We start from the raw sequence: 21,240 nt of genomic DNA, 5'->3' as shown, positions 1-21,240 counted from the left end.
AAATTTCACTAATCCATTGTAAAGGTTAGTGATCTATCAAATATTTATTTTGAAATCTAGTTTTCTTATGAACTTGCTTCAGAAACAAAATGAAGATTAATGATTAAGTTGAGGCATGAAAATGTAATTTGGGGTAGGATTAGTGTAGATGCAAGCTATTAATAAGTGGATGATCTTGGCATTTCCTCTTTGAATCTGTATGGCATCTCGTTCTGCACAGGATTAGTGACAAGATTAGAGGAATTCTTCCTGGTGTGAGGAACATCATTGCATTCTTCTTAGTTCAATTTTTATTTGACTCTTTCATTCAAATTAAGATGCATTCTATCAGTTTTATTGCCTTTACCCTGAAAATTATGCATTTTGAACAAGTATGTTAGAAGTATGCTCACATTTCAGAGTATATTATTTTTCACATTCCCCAAACTGGGGATTAATTTACTTGTGCTAAGGAAGAAAAGTATTTTCATTTTTTAATTTTTAGTGAAGAGCTTATACAGATCCAAATAGGGAACTACATGAAGGAATAGTTGGTGAAAGCAATTTCCCGTGCTGCAGCCTTTTGTCCGGGGTGAAATTTGGAAATTGGAACTTTTGATCCTCGCTTGTCCCTTCGGCAATGGATTTGGTGTTGGGTGGCGCCACCTAGCGGTGCTCGGCTTGAACTATCCATGGGTGTTCTCTGTTTTCCTTTGTGCCGTTACATCCATGGAAATTAGACATCGAAATACACCATGGAAATTACCAGATCAGAATTTTTCAGCTGTGCTGCTTTGATTTTTCTTTTCTTATTGACTTTAATTGATTTTTACCTGAAAGCTGTAGGGCAGGAGGCAGTTAGTGTAGAACTTCTATATTTTGGGAGATAAAGATGGAGGGCAGCCTTGTGTTTAAAGTCCTGGGAGAAGTGAGCAAGGCAAATTTTGGAACTTCAGCTGTGGAATTGACGAAAGACTAGATTTTGCTTTTATGGGGATCTGCTTTCCCATGAGAGGCTGCCCAGGAGGGCACAGGGGCCCAAGAGAGTTGGTTGATCTTCAAGACAATCTCTTCAAAGCACAGGAACAGTTCCTTCCAACATGCAAGAGGAGCAAGCATGGCAGAAGGCCAGCACAGAAGAAAAAAGCATTTCTGGCTGAGCTAAATTCAAAAACAAAGTAGCCAGAGCTGGAAAGTAGTGGTGGGCTGCCCCGCAGGAGCACAGAGGTGTGCAGGTTTGGAGTTAGGAAGACCAAAGCTCGGCTGAAGGTGAAACCACTGAGGGGTTAGAAGGGTTTCTGTAAGTACATCAGCAGGAGAAGAGATGCTAAGGCAAATGTGAATCTGTGTTCAGTGGTGATTGCTGAGCTTGGTCTGTGGGAAGATTATGGAGTAAATCTTTCTGGAAGCACTTTTTGAGCATGGGAGAGAAAAAAAGGGGATTTAGAACACCCAGCATGGATTTACTGAAGGCAAATTGTACCTGATCAGTCAGCATTATTTGCCTTTTACAATTTGATGACTGGCTCAGTTGACAAGGGGAGAGAATGTCACTGTGGCTTTAGTGAGGCCTTTGATGTATTCTGCTGTTGTATTTTTCTAGTTATAATGTTAAGACAAAAACTAGATAAAAAACTGATCAAAATAAATCTTAATCTGTTCAGAGAAGTGGCTGATATTCTGGAGAGCAGGGATGCTGTTTCGTGGGTCCTGGACAGCCAGGAGAAATAGGCTGACAGAAACCTCCTGAAGTTCCAAGAAAATAAAGTTGAAGTCCTGTATCTGGCATGGGATAACTCCATGTTATCCCCACCTGATACCTGGCTGAAGGCTGACGGGCTAGAAAACAATTTAATAAAAGGGGTCTTGGGTGCTTCATCAATGAGCTCTTGCAGTGAAGAAGACCTGCCATGTCCCAGGCTTTGTTGGTGAGACTGTAGCTGGTGGATCCCAGGAAATGATTATTTCCCTCTATTCAGCACTAGCCAGACTGCATCTGGGGCACTGTGTGGGGTTTTGAGGTGCTCACCACAAGACAGATGGTGGCAGCCTTCAGTTAGTCTGGTCAGGGCTCTGGAGCTCTGGCCTAACAGGAGGAGAGGCACAGAGAAGAGGATTTTTCCAGCCTGGGGAGGAAAGGGGAAGGTGCAGACCTGACCTCTGTCTGCAGCTGCCTGCTGGAGGACATGGAGAGGAAGGAGCCAGAGTTGTCTTGGAGGTGCATGGGAATGGGAGGAAACAGACGCATCAAAAATTCACATTAAATAAAGGATTTTTTCTTTTGTTGTGAGGGTGGTGAAGTACTGAAACTGATTGGGCAGAAAAGTTATCAGACTTCCATCCTGACGTGTTCAAGAGCCAGCTGACAAGTCATTGACTGTTTAAACTGGTTTAATTAGACCATTGAGTTAGGCTTGGGTCACATGGACTCCAGAGGTACCTTCCAGCCTGAGTTACTTTATGACTGCAATAACTACAGGGGCAGAAGAGCTTCAAAATATACAAAACACTGAAAAAGCTGTCAGAACAGTCAGTTGTATGAACATTCCAGTTCCTTAGGTCTGGACTAATTCTAGTGAAATTTGGTATCAGAAATATGCACCCTCTTTAAGTCTGATGCTCCAGATAGCACACAGCTATCTGTGCCTAATAAATATGGAATATAGAATTACCAATATATATGTCCAAATCATCAAATCCTTGTGTAATTCTCCAATCATTCATGCTTTGTGATTTTTTTAAGCTTCATTTGTCCTTTACTGTTTGAAGGGTATGTTACAAGGGTAACTAGACTGAAAATCCTTCTCGTAGTAAATTTTTCCTTGCTCTTGCTTTTTAAGTACAACTCACTGCTGTTTGAAATAAAGCAGTAAATGTGTATATTTTATATATATTCTTTGTTTTTCTCTCTAGGAGATATCAAACATATTCTAGAAAATGAACTTCAGGTTCCTGCATCTAAAATGCTATTGAAAGGGTGGAAGACTGGAGATGTAGATGATAGTGTAAGTTTTCAACTGTGTTTTCAGTTAACTGAATTCAGTTTCAAACTGAGCATCTGTGGGTGGGGATTACAATGCAAGAATTGTTAGTTTCAAACAGTGTCAGATGTCTTGGGTGGCACACAAAGAACTCTTAATCTAAAACATTGCAAAATAAAATCAGGACAAATCAGTTTGTGTTTGGTTTGTATATAATGTATATAATAAAATGATGTTCTGGAGTAACAGAAATTGTATCTTGAAACAAAATATTTGCTGATATTGTAAATGCATGCCTATGATTAAAAAAAAATCAGAATTGGTGAATGTTTTATATTTATAATGTTTTTTCTCCCTTCAGACTGTTTTAAAAAGTCTACACTTGCCAAAAAATAATAGTCTTTATGTTCTAACACCTGACCTGCCTCCGCCTTCTTCAAGTCATTCTGGGTAAGTTTTTTGGCCATAAATTCTATTTGTATGGTTTTTGTTTTGGGGGATTTTTTTTGTTTGTTTGGGTTTTTTTGGGGTTTTTTTGGTGTTTTTTTATGAAGCCACATGTGAATTTCTAGGAATCTGCAGTCAGTAAATACGAAGTATTTTCACTGCACTAGTGACTGTTGGGATAAAAGGAAGCTTGTTGGGGTTTTTAAAACTTTGGTGGGGTACATGAACCTCTTAGGTACATACAGAATTTTACATCTCACAGATGTGATGACTTTAATTTAACAGAAATCTGGTCCCTGTGGAAATGAGAGCTGGCCTTGCATAAATTGCTGCTTTATGTTGGTCCACTTAATGTATCTTATAAATCTGTATAAATCATTCCCGTCTGTTCAGAATTATTTTATCTTGTACTTTAAAAATGTATGTAGATGGGCTGAATAATTAATTAATATAAATAAATTAATTATTCATTAATAATGAATTATCATTTATTTCCTTGAATTGAGAAGGATATATTTTATTACTGATTTGAACACTCAAGAAGCAGGCAGTGAGTGTTCATATGCCACAGAATCACAGAATCATCAAAGCTGGAAAAGACCTTCAAGATTATTTAGTTCAACCCACCATAATCACCCCTGAAACATATCCCAGGTGCCACATCCAGACATCTCTTGAACACTTCTTGACTGTGTGAGAACACATCGCTGGGCAGCTTCATCCAGTGCTTAACCACTCTTCCAGGGAAAGCTGTTTTTCTAATACCTAGTCTGAACTTGCTGTGGTGCAATTTAATGCCATTTCCTCTCATTCTTCCACTTGAGGCATGGTGGTGGAGACAGACTCCTCTTTTTGGGGTGTTTGGAGAGTGAGAAGGTCTCCCCTGAGCTGAAAGGTTTCTCCAGGAGCACCCCGGGCTCCCTCAGTCACCTCAGGACCTTCCCTCCAGGCGCTTCCCCGGCTCCGTTCCCATCTCCTGCCCTGCTCCAGCCCCTCCATGTCCTTCCAGAGCTGGACACAGCACCCGAGGTGTGGCCTGGGCAGCACAGGGGGACAGTCACTGTCCTGGTCCTGCACATTCCTGCTCAAATCCAGGTGCCACTGGCCTTGCTGGCCCCCTGGCCATGCCTGGCTCGTGTTCAGCCCCTGCCCAGCAGCACTCCCGGTCTCTTTCTGCTGGCAGGGAATGTTGCGAAGGTTTGAAAATGAAACGACGTTATATGGAAAATACTCTTGTAAAGTCGTTAGCAATCCGTTTGGTTTGTTTTTTTCCCCGTGTCCCCTTTCCCGAAGGGAAAGCCCTGTATGTGCTGTTTCCCAGGAAAATGGGAATTTTCCTCGGTAGCCGCTAGAGGGTGCGCGGGAATTGAGCTGCTCCGGACCGGGATGCAGGGGGATGCAGCTCAGGGATGCCTTTGGAATTGGGCAAAATGCATGGAGTTCAGCTTGTCCGAAGAGGGAGTTGGCTTTCTGCCCTTGTAGGTGATAGGAGAACATGCTGCAAGGGCAGTTCTATTACTGGTGAGAGGAATTCTTGGAGAGTCAATAGAAATTTGTAGCTGCCTTCCTAAGGACTGAAAGGACTTTGTGTATTACTAAAAGGTACTTGTGCACATTAACACGTAGTCTGTGGAAGAATTAAGAATGCTGATATGAACTATAAAAATAATAATAAGAAAAGGAGCATTTAGAGAGGGAAGAGTGGCACTGGGACAGGGTGGTGTACAAGAACTGTATGTGCAAACAGGAGCTGAATTTGTGTGTGAGGACAATAAGCATTGTACCTTAGCAGCTATTTGAAGAACAGTGTAAAGACTGCTGCTAATTGTTTAATTTCCAATTTCAAAATTTTCTAGCTAGGTATTGCTGTATATTGCAGTTTGAATGTTATAAATCTGGAGAGAAAACTGGAGTCTGAAGAGAGTTGTTTATTGCAACTGCAGTAAAGTATATAACAACAAACTGTTTAAAAACAGTTCTTAGCCTTTTTTATAGGATTAATGGTTTTAAAGAACTTCACTTGATAGTAAAATCAAAGTAGTTGTTACCTTTTATAGTTTATATTTGTTTCATAGTGGAGATTAGTTCTGGATATTTTTAAGATAAAAGTTGGTAGCTTTGGGACAGCAAATGGTGCCTAATTAGTGGCTATTTAAACACGGATAATTTGAAGGCTAGATCATCTTCCTGAAGTCATAAATTCTAGATGAAAGGGGAGGCTTGCCTCCAATTAAAGCATCAATGCAGATCAAAACACATCTAATTGAAGCAATGTACCAAACCCAGTTACACTGTTTACTGCCTACTGTTAGGTCAGTTATTATTCAGATTAGATTGTTACCCACAATTTTTAAAAGCGTCATGCTCACGTCTATTATTAATGGATGTTGAGGAACTTTGCCTCTTGCTCTGGGAGTTCATCTGTTGTTTTCTTCAAATGCCTTCTGTTTTGAACTAGAGATAAATAGTCGTGATTTGAATATCTCCAGAAAGTGATATTTGAAAAGCCTGAGATTCCAGTATGTGATATTTTATCTATATGCCCTTCTTAAAAGGAACAGTCTGGCCTCAGCTCTGTGAGCTCCAGTTTTTGTCTGTTCTTTATAGTGAGGCAGAACACTGTCTGAAACATCCTATTCCAACATATTGGTATGAAGGCATTGAAGTTTATTGTGACAGACTGAGTGGGCTTAACCCAGAACTGACTAAAAACCAGCATCTAAATGCAATGGCAAAGTGATCCTGCCTTTTAAACAAACAAAAATCTCCTAGGCTATCTTTGTTCATCAGTGGCCTACCTAAAGCTTTTATAGGTAATAGAAACCCAGTGAATTACTGCTGCATGCTAGTAAATTGAGGTGGAAAGATTAAATTTAAATGTCAAATACCACCTGTATTTTTCCACCCTGCTACCACAATTTCAACTGGCAGAGCCATACTTATCCATGCACGATATCCAGAACAATATCCATGTGTTCTGTGGGCTGTGGACATACTGAAGTCTGATTTCTGGTGAATTCCTCCCTCATCCCAGCAGCTGCAGTAAATCAGCCTTCCCCTTCCATGCTTCCCATCATCTCACCTACCTCTGATGCTGCCTCCAGTTGTGTATTTTGTAGCACCTGTGTAATATTTTTCCCCTTGCACAGAGTATCAGCCTGCCCTGCATCTGTTCTCCAGCTCACAGTCAGGTATCAAAGGAAAGGAGAATCATGTCCTGTGGGTAGTTTTGAGATCACTGGCCAGGGATCACCTGGATGAGTATAAAATACTGCACTTTTAATGCAGCCTTTTACTGAGCTGGGTGGTAATTTGGGTCCCCTTACTCCTCCTGGCTGTTGATTTACACCTGGTATTTGAAACCTTTCTAACACTATGAGACCTCCTTAAAACCAGTGACTGTGTTCAAAAGTTACCAGGTGGGAGCAGAAGTTACCAGGTGGGTGGAAAAGAACATAATTTCCCTCAGAAAGAAATCCTGAAAGGAAAGATGCCAAAGAATGTCCACCATTCAACGTCCATGGGATAGATCCCTTGCACCAGCTTCGTCAGATTAGATTAATCCCTTCCTCAGCAATTCCTTCCCTTTGTTGTCTTGGATGCTTCTTGAAGGCTGGAAATACTTAGTTGAGGAAATAGGTTTAGGAGAATGCAAGAGGGAATCATGAAAAGCGTGAGCATGGGAGTCTGGCCATGGAGCTGGGTCATCCAGATCGTCTCTCCTTTCTGTCCTGTGTGTTCTGGGAGATGTTTTTTGTTGCTGTTGTTATTGTGATGGATATAATGTATTTTGTACTTTCTTTGACTTTCAGCTATTTAGCAAAAATACTTTATTATACTTGATGAATCACTGGAAAGTTGAAAAGCTTTAAAACCCCAGGTGCATACCATGGAGATTATTAGAAATAATGAATTTTACTGAGTGATTGTAACTTGTTTAACAAGTGTAATCATCTGTATGGAAAAGAAAAAACCCACAGATCCCTTTTTTCAAGCAATAGGTGCATATATTGCTGAATGCCTCTGCTTTAGATGATTGCAGGGCAGTGGTGGTGATGTGGTGTCTTGTTGTACGTTATCAACTGTAGCAGAGTGTTAATTAAGACCAATGTAACCTGCAACTCCAATTATTAGTCCTGTCTGTTTAGCTGGACAGGAGCAGTGCCTTGCTTTAGTTACTTTGAAAGCTTCCATAAGAATGGTAAGATTAATGTTTTATTTTCCCATCTGTTCATGAGACAGTTTAAAAATCCTGAAGTTTAAAATGCAATAGAATGTAAACAAAAGGGCTTCTGCTCATTTACATGTTAGCCAGATTTGCTAACTGATTGCTGTTTGAACCTAATCTACCACCTCCTGCTGCATTAGCTACAACAAACATTACATTTACATACTGATTTCTTATTTTGTTTTAATGTAAATAATCTGTAATTACAGTAAATTTGGACTTCTGTTGACATGAGCTTATATAAATCTGTAAGTTTAAAATGGAAATGTTAATTACCTTGTGTCATACCTGTTTATATAAAAATCAGAGGTTTTGGGGAAATCTGTGGGACTGAGAAAGATATTGGCTAGTGGGAAATACTGAGTGTATTTCATAAAAACTGGAATGAAAGGAGCATTTACATATAATTTTTTAAGGATTTACTTTTGGTGCCAAATTCTAAAATATTATTAAAATTTCAAAGAAAAATACTGTCATAAAGCAAAGTCTCATATAAAAAATCAGAGCATTAATGCCATCACTTAATAGCAGATAGAATCAATCTGTTTTTTATATCCAAGTCTCTTGCTAGAACTGATCAGAACAATGATTGTGCTCTGATCTGTTTTCTTTTGTCTGTTCTTGAACTTCTTTTTTGGGTGTAGGCAGGGTACCTCAATTGGAGGATTGGTGCCCAAAAATACAGATTCCCTTGCCTCTTGTGCTGCACAGCGAGTGCAGAATCATTCAGCTGAGGTGAAAAGGTTGTAATGGTGTATATCACCTATCAGCAAATGCTTTTGGAGGCTGGGGTTTGCAGTAGGGGAAAAATGTTCTAGTAAGAGTGGCCTACTTTAGTCTCTTTCCAGAATTTAGTTTTCTTTTCCCACTAATTAATTCTCAGTTTAATTGTATTCGCTTAGCACTGGTGGCAACAAAGAAAAAGAAGGGAAAAAAATCTGTATTGTCTTTATTAAGACCTACATTTTGTGCCTGATTTTTTTCCCCCTTTTAATATAGCTATTTTATATGGAAAATTGTAGTGAACTATAACATTTGTAGGAAAATTAAACAGCTGCAAACACTGAGGCCAAAATTTTAGAGAGGTGCTTGTATTCAAAGCCAATCTTCTCGATCCACTTATGTGGACCTAAAGAGAAATAGAAATAAGCTTCATCTTACTGCCAGTGAGAAGTTTCCTTTAAATGCTTTCACCTTGTAAAATTGATCATTACCTTAATGGCTGAAATGGAATTTTTGGGCAAGACGTATTTTGGTCCAAGTAATTTGGGTTAATCTGCATCCCCCTTTGCTGGAGGAAGTGATTTTGGGAGAGACAGACATCTCTGGCTGTGTGTTCACATCAGCCCCATCCCACACAGGAGGGTGGGCACCAGCGCTGGCATCAGTCACCCATCAGGTGTGCCATCAATTCCTCCTCCCTGTGACTTTCTCCTGGACACTGTCCAAGCTTTACAGCTGTCAGACCATGTGAGATTTTGATGTAGGAGCTCCAAGGACTGGAGCAGTTGACCAGCGCTTTTCTGTGTAAGCAGAAGTAATGTTCCTCAGTTTGTTATTTTTCTGAAGAAAAAGTGAACAATTAACCATGCGCTGCATTTGCTAACACTTTCAAACCCTGTTTTTCCTCTTTTTTTTTTCTTTTTTTTTTAGCCAGCTTAATTTTCAGCTCTTTTTTCACTCTGTTTGTCAATAAATATGTACTGATAATTTGCTTGTTAACAACATTCAACTTGTGTTGCTTAGAAATCCCAAAAGTAGAGGTGTCAAAATTGTTAGTTCAAAAATTAAAGCTTTTAATTTTTAGGCACTTCATTTAAATTTGTTTGAAGAATATTTTTTCCTTTCCAAAATACTTCCTGCTCTCATAAGTGGAAAACTTTTCCTATGAGTGGATGCTTTTTATTAGCAAACTGTATTTTGAGTTGTACTGAAGTGTGTGGATCATGCATAACTGGAGAGACTGAGGGTTTGATCAGACTGGCCTGTTTATTCTATGTTTACATCAATTACAGAATGAAAACATGAGTCATGTTATCAGTTAGCATCTACAGATTTTCAGACAGAGTCAAAATTAGCTTTAACAGAACCTTGTGTGAGTCTGTATGGAATCCAAAGCCATTCACATATGCGGTAATTAATGTTTTCAGAGCAATTAAATATGTCATTTGCCTCCAGTATTTGCTGAAAACAAATAAAAAATCAGAATCTGAAAAAGCACAGCAGGATATTTTAGTTGCTACTGAACATTTGCCAATAGAAATTATGGTTATGGGGATGCAAAACTTACTAACAATCAAATTAGAATTACCTTTGAAAGTAGGCGTAGAACTTTTCAGGACTCCTCTTTTTATTTTTTCCCCTCTTTTGAGGGACTGTTAGGTATTTAAAGAATTGTTAGTCCTTTTGTTGAAAATCTTGTGAAAGTACAGAAAACTACATGTTCAGCATCAATGCCTCCAGTTATATTTGTAGTGTGTCTCATGCACATGATCATACTTAGCATTGGCAATGAGTTATATTTATTTTCCATATTGGAAACCCATAAATGACAAGAAATAGCACGTCATGATTTTGTTTTGTAGTATGTGATTATTGAGATGTGGATGGAGCCAAATAAGGTTTCCCAGTGAAGATATTTCTGTGAGGTAAATTTCCCTAAGATGTTCAAGCAAACTGTGTATCTCTTGCTAAAGCATCCACTGAGTATTGTATGAGTTCCTTCCCATCTGAGCAGCAAACCAGCAGATCAGTAATTCCAGGAGGAGTTAAAACGAACAAATCAGATCTCAAATGATGGAGGAGCCTTTCTTGTCTTTTTGTATCATAAGATACAGCTGTGCTGGTCTGCATTCAGAATTTGTCCTTTAGTGCTAAGAGGTATGGCTTGTTGAAGTGTCACAGAATAGTGAAGATGTGAAGGAAAAACAGTCTGTCATTCTTTTAAGTGTGTGTGATAAGAAAAAAAAAGAATTGAGTAGGCCTCATTAAATTTCATATGCCACTGAACAAGTCAAGTCTGCATAAATATTGTTTAGAAACGCAAGGTGTGGTACAGTGTTGCTGCAGTTTTGTAGCATGTGCAAGATTGCACACAGCCATAATTGTCATGTCTATAGCAGTAGTCCTGCCTTCTGCTTTGAAAAGTAGAGAGCTGCATAATTTTGTACCTAATTAAGCAATCAGGATACCTTTTTAATATCCATATGTCTTACTACCAGGAAAATCAGAAAAAAACCCCCAAGTTTGTAACAACATAAAGATATGGTTGGTCTGGTTAAACTGTATCTTAAGATTTTTGTTAATTTAATTTTTATTTATGTTTTTATTTTTATTAAAACCCTCTCTGAATTTTTTTAATAAAACCCTCCGAGTGTCCGTTTAAAACAATGTGAGCAGAACTAAATTTTCTAAATGTTCAATACCCACACGAGAAATTTTGCTGTGGTTACTTTTCCGGATCTGATTAGCTGGGTTTATGTGTTTTAAATTAATCTAAGCAGAAGCATTTCCATTTGGTTTCTGCTTCAGGTAATCCTTGAGAAGCAAGAGCATGCTTTGCCTTGTTCTATTTACCATCAGTTCTTAATGTGCATCATAGCTTGATATTTGGTCTGGCCATCAATATGCTGACAAGCCTATTATTAATGGCATTAGGAGTGCTAAATACACCCGAGGTTTGTGAAGATAATGGGACTCTCTCCATTTTGAAAATACTTAACATTAGATGAGCTTTAAAGGCTGCAGTCACCTTATTAAGGAAGGAGTTCAGGAATGGCCTTTGGTCATTCTCAGCATGCTTCCTTGCATTTAAGAGTGAAAAGAGAGATGATAATGTTGTGCCTGGACTTGTCCATGCGGAGTTTAGGGTACCCTGGGGTTTCTGCATCTAACTGTAAAACAAGCTATAACATGCTTATCCCTGATTTTCCTGTTTTTCTTTCAACCATTTCAGGGCCCTGCAGGAGTCATTAAATCAAAACTTCATGCTGATTGTCACCCATCGAGAAGTCCAGCGGGAGTACAACCTCAACTTCTCAGGAAGCAGTACCATTCAGGAGGTGAGTGCTGTTTCACAGCTGAAGAATAAATGTAGCTCATTATAGCTAATGCCAGCTCTCTTAAAGGGGGTTTGCATAGGCTCGATGGATATTCCTGTATTTTATTAGTCTTTTTTATTTTAATCAACTGGATTATCAAGATTTGATTAAAGAATTGAGTTAGAAAATTGTGTTCTATAAAATGATACCAAAGGATGTTTCTTTTTGTACTGTAGTAGCAAAATACACAAACACTTCTGTATACACAAGCAGTTTATTGAGTTATTCAAATTTCATTTTACTTGAAACCCCTTGAAGCTCTCTCTGTCTTCCCTTCTTTTAACCAGCTCCATCTCCATTTTGTAGGCACCTCAGCCACTGTGCTTGTTGCTGTTGGGGAGCTGTAATTCTTACTGGCCTGGGAGCCAAATGGTTTTGTGTGTAATGGACGTTGCTGCCGTTCTGTGGAACGGCCAGCAAGGGGTGATATTGGAGAGAACTTCAGCAGAATTAAGTCCTAAAGGAACAAATATCTCTGATGTGACTCTGGACTGTCTGAATTCAGAATAAGCAGTCCCTTGCATATTTTTAAAACTCCTTTCCAAGCCCTAAGGTTGTTGTCTAGTGCTCCATGGTATATCTAATGCCAGATGTTGTGGATGTTATTTTCCATATAACCCACTGCCTTCTGGAAACTTGACAAACAACCTAGAAATGTGAATCTTCAGAATTCACATTACAAAATATTAAGATTAAATGTTTGCTTTTCAAATTAAATGTATGTTTGCTATTATTGGTTTGACACTTCTCTCAGTCTTTTAGGGTTGAACAGATTTTATTGAAGTTTTTCATGTCGCATGCTGACATGGTAGACAGAATTAATTTAAGTTCTGTAATATTAGATATGGGAGTAGTATCTCATACAACAATGAAAACTCACTAACTGTTTTCATTTTGAATCCTGTTATTCTTAAGATCTAAATTCGGATCTTTCCCTCATGTAAAAGCCTGTTTTCTATTTCTTATGTTTAGATCTACTATCGTAAGTTCTGTTTTGCTTTTTTGTGGTAATACAAATAAACACACTTGAATCAGTTTGACTTTTGAGGGGCTGAGCTTTGACTTTCTAGACTTATAAAGAATTTGAACATTTATGGAAATAAATAATCCAAATATGTGGTTTTAATTTTAAAATGGTGAGATTGTAAAAGAAAACACATATATATATATATATATATATATATATATAGTCTGTTTGGTTTTTATCAGTGCTGTATCATTTACTTTGCTGGTGGGTCTTACCTGGCTTAAAGGAACCAGAAAGCTGTGCCAGGGGGATCTAGGCTACCTTTCCATACACTGAAGTTTTCTTGTTTGTTGTCAATGGCAGGTTGTTGTTACAGCCATCATTATGAAATCAACATAATTTAAAAGTTCATTATGATATTCCCTTTAAATAACCAAAATAAAACCCCTATCACCACGTAACCAGCATGAGCAGAAAACCTTCCTTGGCCTTTTTTTGTATCTCAGTGTTACACCCAATAGAGTGTATAAAATTGTGAAGGGGCTAAAATAAAAGGAGCTCTCTGGCCCTTGTGCAGCTGATGCTGAACAGGTGAACATGTCTGTCTGTGCAAAGGCTCCTGAAATCCCTGGGGATTTCGCTGAGGTAAAAGGGGTTGCTGAACATTTGTCTAATTATAGAAAACAAGCACTGTTTTGAATGTTAACTCCCTAATGGCTTCTTAATTTAATTTTTTTTTCTTTTAGAGTAATCATTGTAACAAATCTAGGCAGTCATTGTGGTTTGGAGGAATCAGTGGTATCATTCTTTGTCTCCTTTGTCTCTGTCCTCTCCAGGGACTGTTAGATTTTTTTTTTCTCTTCATTCTCTTGTTCACACTTTAACAAATTAATAGTTTACTTTCCTCCTGGTGTATGTTTGTAACGGTGGAGAAGCTCAGTGTTGCAGTTGCCAACCACAAGAGGGCAGGAAGGACTATTCAATTATTACCTAAAAATGCCGCTCAGTGTTTTCAAATTAGCTTCTGGTATATTAACAAAAAGGACTATAATGGCCAAGTTATTGTTTGATTTACAGATAATTGGCATATTGCAGGGAGGAGACTTAATTTCACCCTTTTAAATTAAACAGGGAGATTTAAAAAGACATAAAATATTCATTAATGTTCAGTGATTATAAAGCAGTGGCATATATTTATTCTACCTTTATTACTGTTTCGATGGGAAAATACAGCAAATATTTCAGAAATCGACTTGGCCATACTGACAAGTTGAAATGTTTAAGCAGTGTTAATGCAATCTACTCACACGCCATATCCTATGCAGAAAGATTCAAAATGACTACATCAATTATTAAAAGAAATATTTAAGATTCTAGAAATGTTCTACTTCTTGCCACAGTTGGGTGCAACTATCTCTCAAGGGCTACTGATGCAGTGTGTTGTTGTTATTAGTACTGTGAATTTTAAGGAATAGATATTTTTTCCAAGGGTCTCAAAAACCCCCCAAACTCACACCAAAAACTCAACCCCACCACCCTTTCAGAAGGCAGAAATGTTTTGCAGTGCATAAAATACAAAATTCAGTGAGCTCCCAACTGTGCTTTCCTAAACTACTATTGCTGCAGTTCTCTGTTTTTTTATTGCTTAGGATAATGCATGTTTAATAGTAAATGATATTTGGATGAATTGTTTTTTCAAAGAAATCGTGGTGTTTAATGGGGAAACCATGTGACAAAAAATTATCTGAGAGGAGCCTGATGCCGTAGTGCTCATGTCTGCTTCCAAAATTGATTACATATTACTTTCATAGTTGGATTTTGGAGGGTACTTGAAAACGCCTTTGTTTTATTTTTTAACATTCTTTATGGAAATAGCTAACTCTTTACCTATTAAGATCTGTTTTCTCATAGTAAAAAATATAAGTTACATTCAGTTATATTGTTTTGTGATCACGAACTTCTGCAGAATCTTTGGAAATGAAATAAAAAAATAAATGGAACTTGTCAAAAATTCTGTATATTTGATTAAAATTTTTTTTTGAGTTGGGCAGGGGAGTAGTTAACTTGGAAAGTTAGAAATTGTGAGTTAATCTGTGTCACAGGTTTCTGACATCCATTTGTTCTTGTAAAATTGCAGTTTTAAATTAATTCTAGGCAGATACTGTTCTGGGAAATATCATGGTTACTTTTTTCCATGATCTGCATTTTAAATTGGAAATTGGTAGGTTTAGTGCCAGTTAGGAGACTGTTAATGAATACATTTCCAGTGTATTACATGGTCATATAAAGACAATTTGACAAATTGAACTCCTAATACAAGACTAAATGGACTTTTCTGTCTGAAGACTTGTTCTTTATTCTGCTACAATAATTTATAGAGACTGCTTGAAATTGGAAAGATTTTTTTAACTTCAGGTTTGAGAAGCTCTATGCTAAATTATTACAAGGCATTGCCACATTAATTTCTTTTCTAATTATACTTACCAATTTGTTCTCATTTAGAAATGAACATTTCTACTATTTTTCATTTTTGCAACTTGTAGTTTTATTGTTTTACAGAAATGAAGGAAAGCCTTCTTCAGAAAGGGGAATATTTAAAAGCAAGTCTGTGTTCTGATCCTGGAGCAGACAAACTAATTTATGAAAAACTTAATGGGCTTGAGTTCTTGTCACAATAATGTGCTCTACACTTTTTGTTTTAATCAGTGACACAAAAAAAAAAAAAACCCAAACATTTTTAACAAACTGGATTGCTCCATAAAAAACAAGGACTTTACATTTGTCTATTTTACTCTTGATATGGATTTTGAAGCCTTTTTGTGATTCCTGCGTGCAGGATAGCAAAAATATCCAGTGTACACAAGCTGTGGCTGCTAAAGGGTGGAGAAGTTAAATATGCAGAACCCTCAGTCCCCTCACAGATTGGTGATCTTATTTTGTAACTGCTGGAAATTCCAGTTGAGAATACTATGTAAAGCAAGTACTAGGCACTAGAATTCTTGGTAAAACATAAAATGTGTGCAAACAATGCAGAGAAGATGGGTTTTTAAATACTGGCTGCCTCTGCATAGCTGCCTCTGCTTTTTATTCTGTTCCTTTAGCCAATAACTTAAGCAGGGGCTGCCTGCTCAGCATCCCTGTCACCTGTGCTAGGTAATATATTTGTTCTCTGTTCCCCACAGACTCACTGGCTAAGGTGGAATATGGAAAGCAATGTATCCAATAGCCCTCCAGGCAGGAGGAGGAACTATTTGTGCACACAACTGCCTGGGCTGAGATAAATTGTAAATTCTGTGTTGACAGACCCTAGTCAAATCCTTTGTGATGAATTTCTTTTAACTTTTTTTCGTGAGTGGATGAATGCTAAACAAGATGCAAAATCACCATGATGAACGTGCAGGCAGAAGCCTCATTTAAGAGGCCTAAATAAATGTAATATATAAATATAGGTAAGCTGAGAAATTACCTGCAGCAGGCAGAAAAATAATCCTGCTGACGTTCTTGTAGCTTTTTCAGATCTGCTTTTTGGTGTCTGAACAAAATATTTTTAAGACAGTTGTTGCTGAGTGAGATCATTCAAAGTGAACGTCAGACACTGGCATGGAGACATGAAATGCATGTATAAATAATGTTCCTCTTTTTAATGCTGTAGCTAAATAATTACAATAAAACGCATTTACCAGAATTAGATGTACTCAAATATGGTAAATATATTAATAACTTCAGAAACAGTTGTTTTGTGTTTTGACATTTTGTACTTACTTTAAAATTGTTGAAAACTACTGTTGTAGTAAAAATCACTAACTAGCACTTTTTGGATTTAATAGGAAGTGCACGAATGTTCTATTGTTTAAATCCTCCTAGTATCAGAGAAGCTGTTAAAATACATTGCTATACTCATTGTACTCGAGAGCTGTATGTTTTTGTGAAATGTGAACATTTAGTTTGCTTTTTAAAGAAATCTGTCATCTTAAAATTATACTCAATTTATAGGAAGTTGTGACAGCATTATACATAATTTAATCACCACCGTGATAGCCTCAGTGTTCTGCAGTGGTAAATGAGGACGTGCCTGCAAGCCAGGCTTTGACTTTTTCAGCGAGGAGAGAAAAATCTATCTTTAAAAAGCTAAATCAACTTCTCGATTTGTTTTTTTTGCCTTTGTATTGTAGAAAACCAGCACATTCTGAGGGTAAAATGTATTTTAGAACCTGAAAGAAATACTGATAAACTTTTTGTAAGTGGTCATGTGTGGGGAATTAGATGAAGTTCCTTGGGAAATAAAGAGGAAATACCTTTTAGGTACCTGTTCAACAGTGATAGCTTTATTAGGCACTTAAAGTATATCTTAATACCTGACTGAAGAGATCTGTTTCAAAGATATCCCATTGAAAAATATATATAACTACTTTTCTTTTTCTGCAACAGAAACAGCAATAAGAGATAAAGAAAGGGCACTACTTCTCACTTAATTATGAAACCTAATATATTCCTGACAGAATATGTTTCATAACCTGTGATTTGATTTTGGTGGGTTTGGACGTGCATATCATTAAAGAAACGATCTTCAGTTATTAAAAACTAGTAAACATGGACATTTTTATATGCAAGAAAAGGCAGAGAGTAAATAATTGCACTGGTGACCAATACTGTAATAATCCTGTTTTACAATATGCACTTGACAGGTTGTAATAGTGCTAATTGAAGAGACTAATTCACACTTGCTTCATTCTATTCAAAGGCAAAATCAGCAGCTTGTTTTGCTTTTGACCAGATGGTCCTGATGAACACCTACTGTGCACTTTAAGTGCTTTACTAGAATTACAAAGGCTGGGGGCTGCATCCGACTCAAAATGATTTGAGAAGAGAAAAAAACCTCACTGCTCAATGGATTTGGTGCAACTAAATTAATTCTAGTGGACCCATTACACATTGAGCCCCCTTTTCAAAGTGCTGAGCCTCCTCGTTTGTTCTGTAGCAATGAGAAAGTGAAAGGCAGATTACTGCAAACAGAAATAAAAAAAAAGTGCTGTGAAAAGGAGAAAAGAGGCCTTGAAGCCTTTTCATATCATTTGGGTTTTTCAAGTGCGTTATTTTTGGGGAGGGTGGATGTATGAAAAGCCAATTGGAGTTTTTTTTGTTTTAAAGTGCGCTATTTAAGTACTATGAATATAAAAGCAAGAGCAACAGTTGACTGAGTTTACTGTGGTAAAGCTTTGTGTCCAAGGATGAATCAAATTCATTATAGTCAATGCTTTGTATTTTCATATGAATGTAGGGTTAGTTTCACAAGACTGTGTCTGTTTAGGATAATTATAATTTAATATTTTCCTTTCATAAAGTTATCACTGTAGTTTATCTAAAATTTGCTGAAAGCAAGGTTTTTTCCTTGCATAAATTTAGAAGCACCCAGAGAGTTTTAAACTCCAAAGGAGGCTGTTTGATTTGCAAGGGAAGGCGAGGCAGGTTCCAATAGCACAGATTATTATAACTAATTAGAAGTCACACATCTGTTAACGTTCAGTTTGTCAGCACTCAGTTTAGTGTGTGTGTGTGTGTGTTTATATCTCTTCTTCCTTTCTCTCCTTCTCTGTCTCTATTCCCCTCCATCCCTAAGTGTAAGTTGGGTTGGAGAGAAACTCTCAAAGGATAAGGATCAATTTATTTGAATTTGAAAATAATGAGGAGTCATTGTTATAATTTTGGTTATGCGTTTGGCTCTGTAAATGCTCAGTCATGTGAGTTGTCCTTATTTTAGAAGTAATCATGTTGAATTGAATGGCTTTGCTCATGTAATTTAAGGATGCTAAGGATTTTGGGGATCAAGACCTAATTTAAAACCTTGAATTTTTAAAAAACTGCAATTAAAACCTTCGCTTGCTATTCTGATTTTGAATATTTGCTGTGTTTTACTTTCGGGTTGGTGAATTTTTATGCAAGGCTTCTATCATAATGCTAGCTATTAAAAAGGTGTTAGCATGAAATGACAAGAAAACCTAAGCAGCTTTATGAACATATTAAACAGCTCTGTCCCCAGCTCTTGTGCTATTTAGAGTGGGAAAGCAGCACTCTGTAGCTAAATAGCACAGTGCTGTTATCTGTGTGAATTATATTTAGTTGAATAACAAATGAAAAATTCAAGTTAGCTTTTTTTTTTGCAATTAAAAAAAATTAATTTACAGCTTGTAAATTAAAGTGGTTTAGAACATGGTTTAACCTTTCTATCCTGTGTTAACTATAATATGATCACTTCTATTATTGCATGATATACACTTATATTAAAAAAAACACATTCGTTGAATTGCTGATTTGTTTTCAAACAGTGAAATTTGTATTTGTGCAAATTATAGTAGGCACAGTGTTCTCTCATGTTTTCTCATCAAACAACCCAATTATACTTATAAATAGTGAGGTGCTAATGAACTGTTGTTCGGGAAAAGTTGATTTTTTTTTTTTAACTTGAGTAAGAAAGGAAACACTTCACAATTTTAGAGTGCTTGCTTGGTGAGAAAATATTTGAAAATATTTTACTTATGTAAATCATGTTGGTGCTATCACTTTTAAATACACAACAGAAGCTAATCTAAAATCCCCATCAGTTCATATGGAGCGTAACTACATGCTTGACATTGTAAATTGCTCACTTAATTGGGAACTGAGGATTTACTTATATTCATTAAGTTACAGAAGTTGTTTCCTAAGAGCTGCTATTTTAGCTTGAAGTTTATCACTGCATACTCTGAATAGAAAGAGGTATTTTTTGATAGTTGTGGTGATAAGGATATTTAAAGTAGTGGTTGTGGAGTTACAACACCAGAATTGTCAAAAGTATCTTGATTGCAGTGTAATGATGGTGCTGCACTACATTGCTTTGTAATTACTATGCAAAGAAAACACTCAGTTGCTGTTCCAACTGTGAATTAATAATGTTGGTCCCATCCATAACATCTTAGTGACACAGGCACCATCTCTGTAGTAAGCCTGTTCCTTAGGGTTTTTATGTTCCTATATCAGTGTAAAACATGAATTTGAAAAGTTATCCTTTTGGTTTTGTACCAGGAATCGTGGGCATAAATTGGAGAGCCTTGCACTCATTTAAAGGATAAAATGGCCTCATAATCACCCACAAGAAATCCCTGTTACTGTTTTTAAAAAGGGTTATAGCAGCTCTCAGCAAATATTTGCAATAAGTGGCAAAATTTATGCCTTGCTTTGTGGTAGTTGCGTGACCAGACAGTGGGGCATAGGATTGTTTTAAGGTTTTTACAGCTGCAGGGAAAAAGCATCTGTTCCTAGAAAAGCCTTCATTGTTTAATTTTGACACTGACTTTTCCATGCTGCTTGTACCAGTCTCTGGATTAGGTGCCACTAAGATAAAATTTGTTTTAAGTTGCTCCCAAATGCAGCTGTCACTATACACAGCTCTGTGGCTTAGGCAAAGGAGACATAATCAAAACAAGCATTTTTGTGCAAGGTCATTTGGCAGACTGGGAAAGCTCAGAGCAGGAATTTTGACAATATTGTATCTTGTGAGTAGCTTGGTTATTAGCTTTTGTGTTTGTTTAATAATTCTGGTGATCACTATTGTGTATGACTGTCTCAGAAATAATGAAAGGATTTTTTTAAACTGCACTGCTTTTCATATACTTTACATTTATTTTGATTGAGCAGTTTCTGTGGTATTCAGTTACATACATCCCATGTATGTTTATTTGTATCTCTGTATCTCTACAGTGGAATGGAATTATTTACAAAAAGCAGGGAAAACTGACATTTTTGAAAGGGCTTCCATTTCTTTCCTTCAAAGTTTCCAGTGAATTGAAAATGAAAGAGCACTTCATTTTATGTATCCCAGAGTTGTGTTAATTTCTACCCAGCTGGTCTCAACTGATTGATACAAAGCCAAATTTGTGACTGCCTGCATTACAAAGTCTGTAATTTGCTAATGAATTATGATAATAATCTTTCATCACACATGAAAGATTTAGACAAACAATTTACTAACTATATAGTTTGATCACAATTTTTGGGTTTGTACCAAGCCTCAAATCTACTTTTATTTTTTCCTGCCTAGATTAGCAGACCAAGGTGAACTTACTCTTACCTTGTTGTGAAAGCAGTGATGCTGGAAGTTACATGGGGATGATGGTGGACAGGGGAAATGATACAAACTTGTACTGTAAATATCCATGTTCAATGTATAGACAAATCAAACTGCCCAGTTTCCAACTAGAGGAACATCACAGTAGGCATGGCACAAGAAATTATTTGAGACTGCATCCACTGTTCTGGGTACATAGAAATAAATAAAAATAGGGTGCAGATGTTCCTCAGGTTCAACCTCCTCTGGGTATGGTGGAGGCAAACTAATTAAAACACTGCTAGACAAAGCCATAAGGGCAAACTAGGCTTAAAAAGAATGGAAAGGAAAACCAGATCTTCCAGAAGAGGAGCAGCTGCCACAAGATCTGTCAGCTTGAGTGAAGTTTGGGGTTACCTGTGTGTCAGATCAGCAGAGTTGATTTTGAACACTCTGAG

At 37.1% G+C, this 21,240-nt stretch overlaps 1 protein-coding gene across 1 annotated transcript in view; it reads left to right on the top strand.

Moving 5' to 3' along the window:
- Positions 1-21,240, top strand: part of FAF1 (Fas associated factor 1) — a 149,381-nt gene that overhangs the window by 35,338 nt on the left and 92,803 nt on the right. The window contains exons 5-7 of the mRNA XM_064428824.1: positions 2,893-2,984; positions 3,322-3,410; positions 11,591-11,696. Coding sequence (XP_064284894.1) covers positions 2,893-2,984; positions 3,322-3,410; positions 11,591-11,696 — 287 coding nt within the window. The remainder of the gene's footprint in view (positions 1-2,892; positions 2,985-3,321; positions 3,411-11,590; positions 11,697-21,240) is intronic.

Source organism: Passer domesticus, chromosome 7 (assembly GCF_036417665.1).
Source record: "Passer domesticus isolate bPasDom1 chromosome 7, bPasDom1.hap1, whole genome shotgun sequence".
Taxonomy (NCBI): Eukaryota; Metazoa; Chordata; class Aves; order Passeriformes; family Passeridae; genus Passer; species Passer domesticus.
The sequence above is the reverse complement of the archived record's forward strand: the minus strand, read 5'-3'. Positions and strand labels throughout refer to the sequence as shown.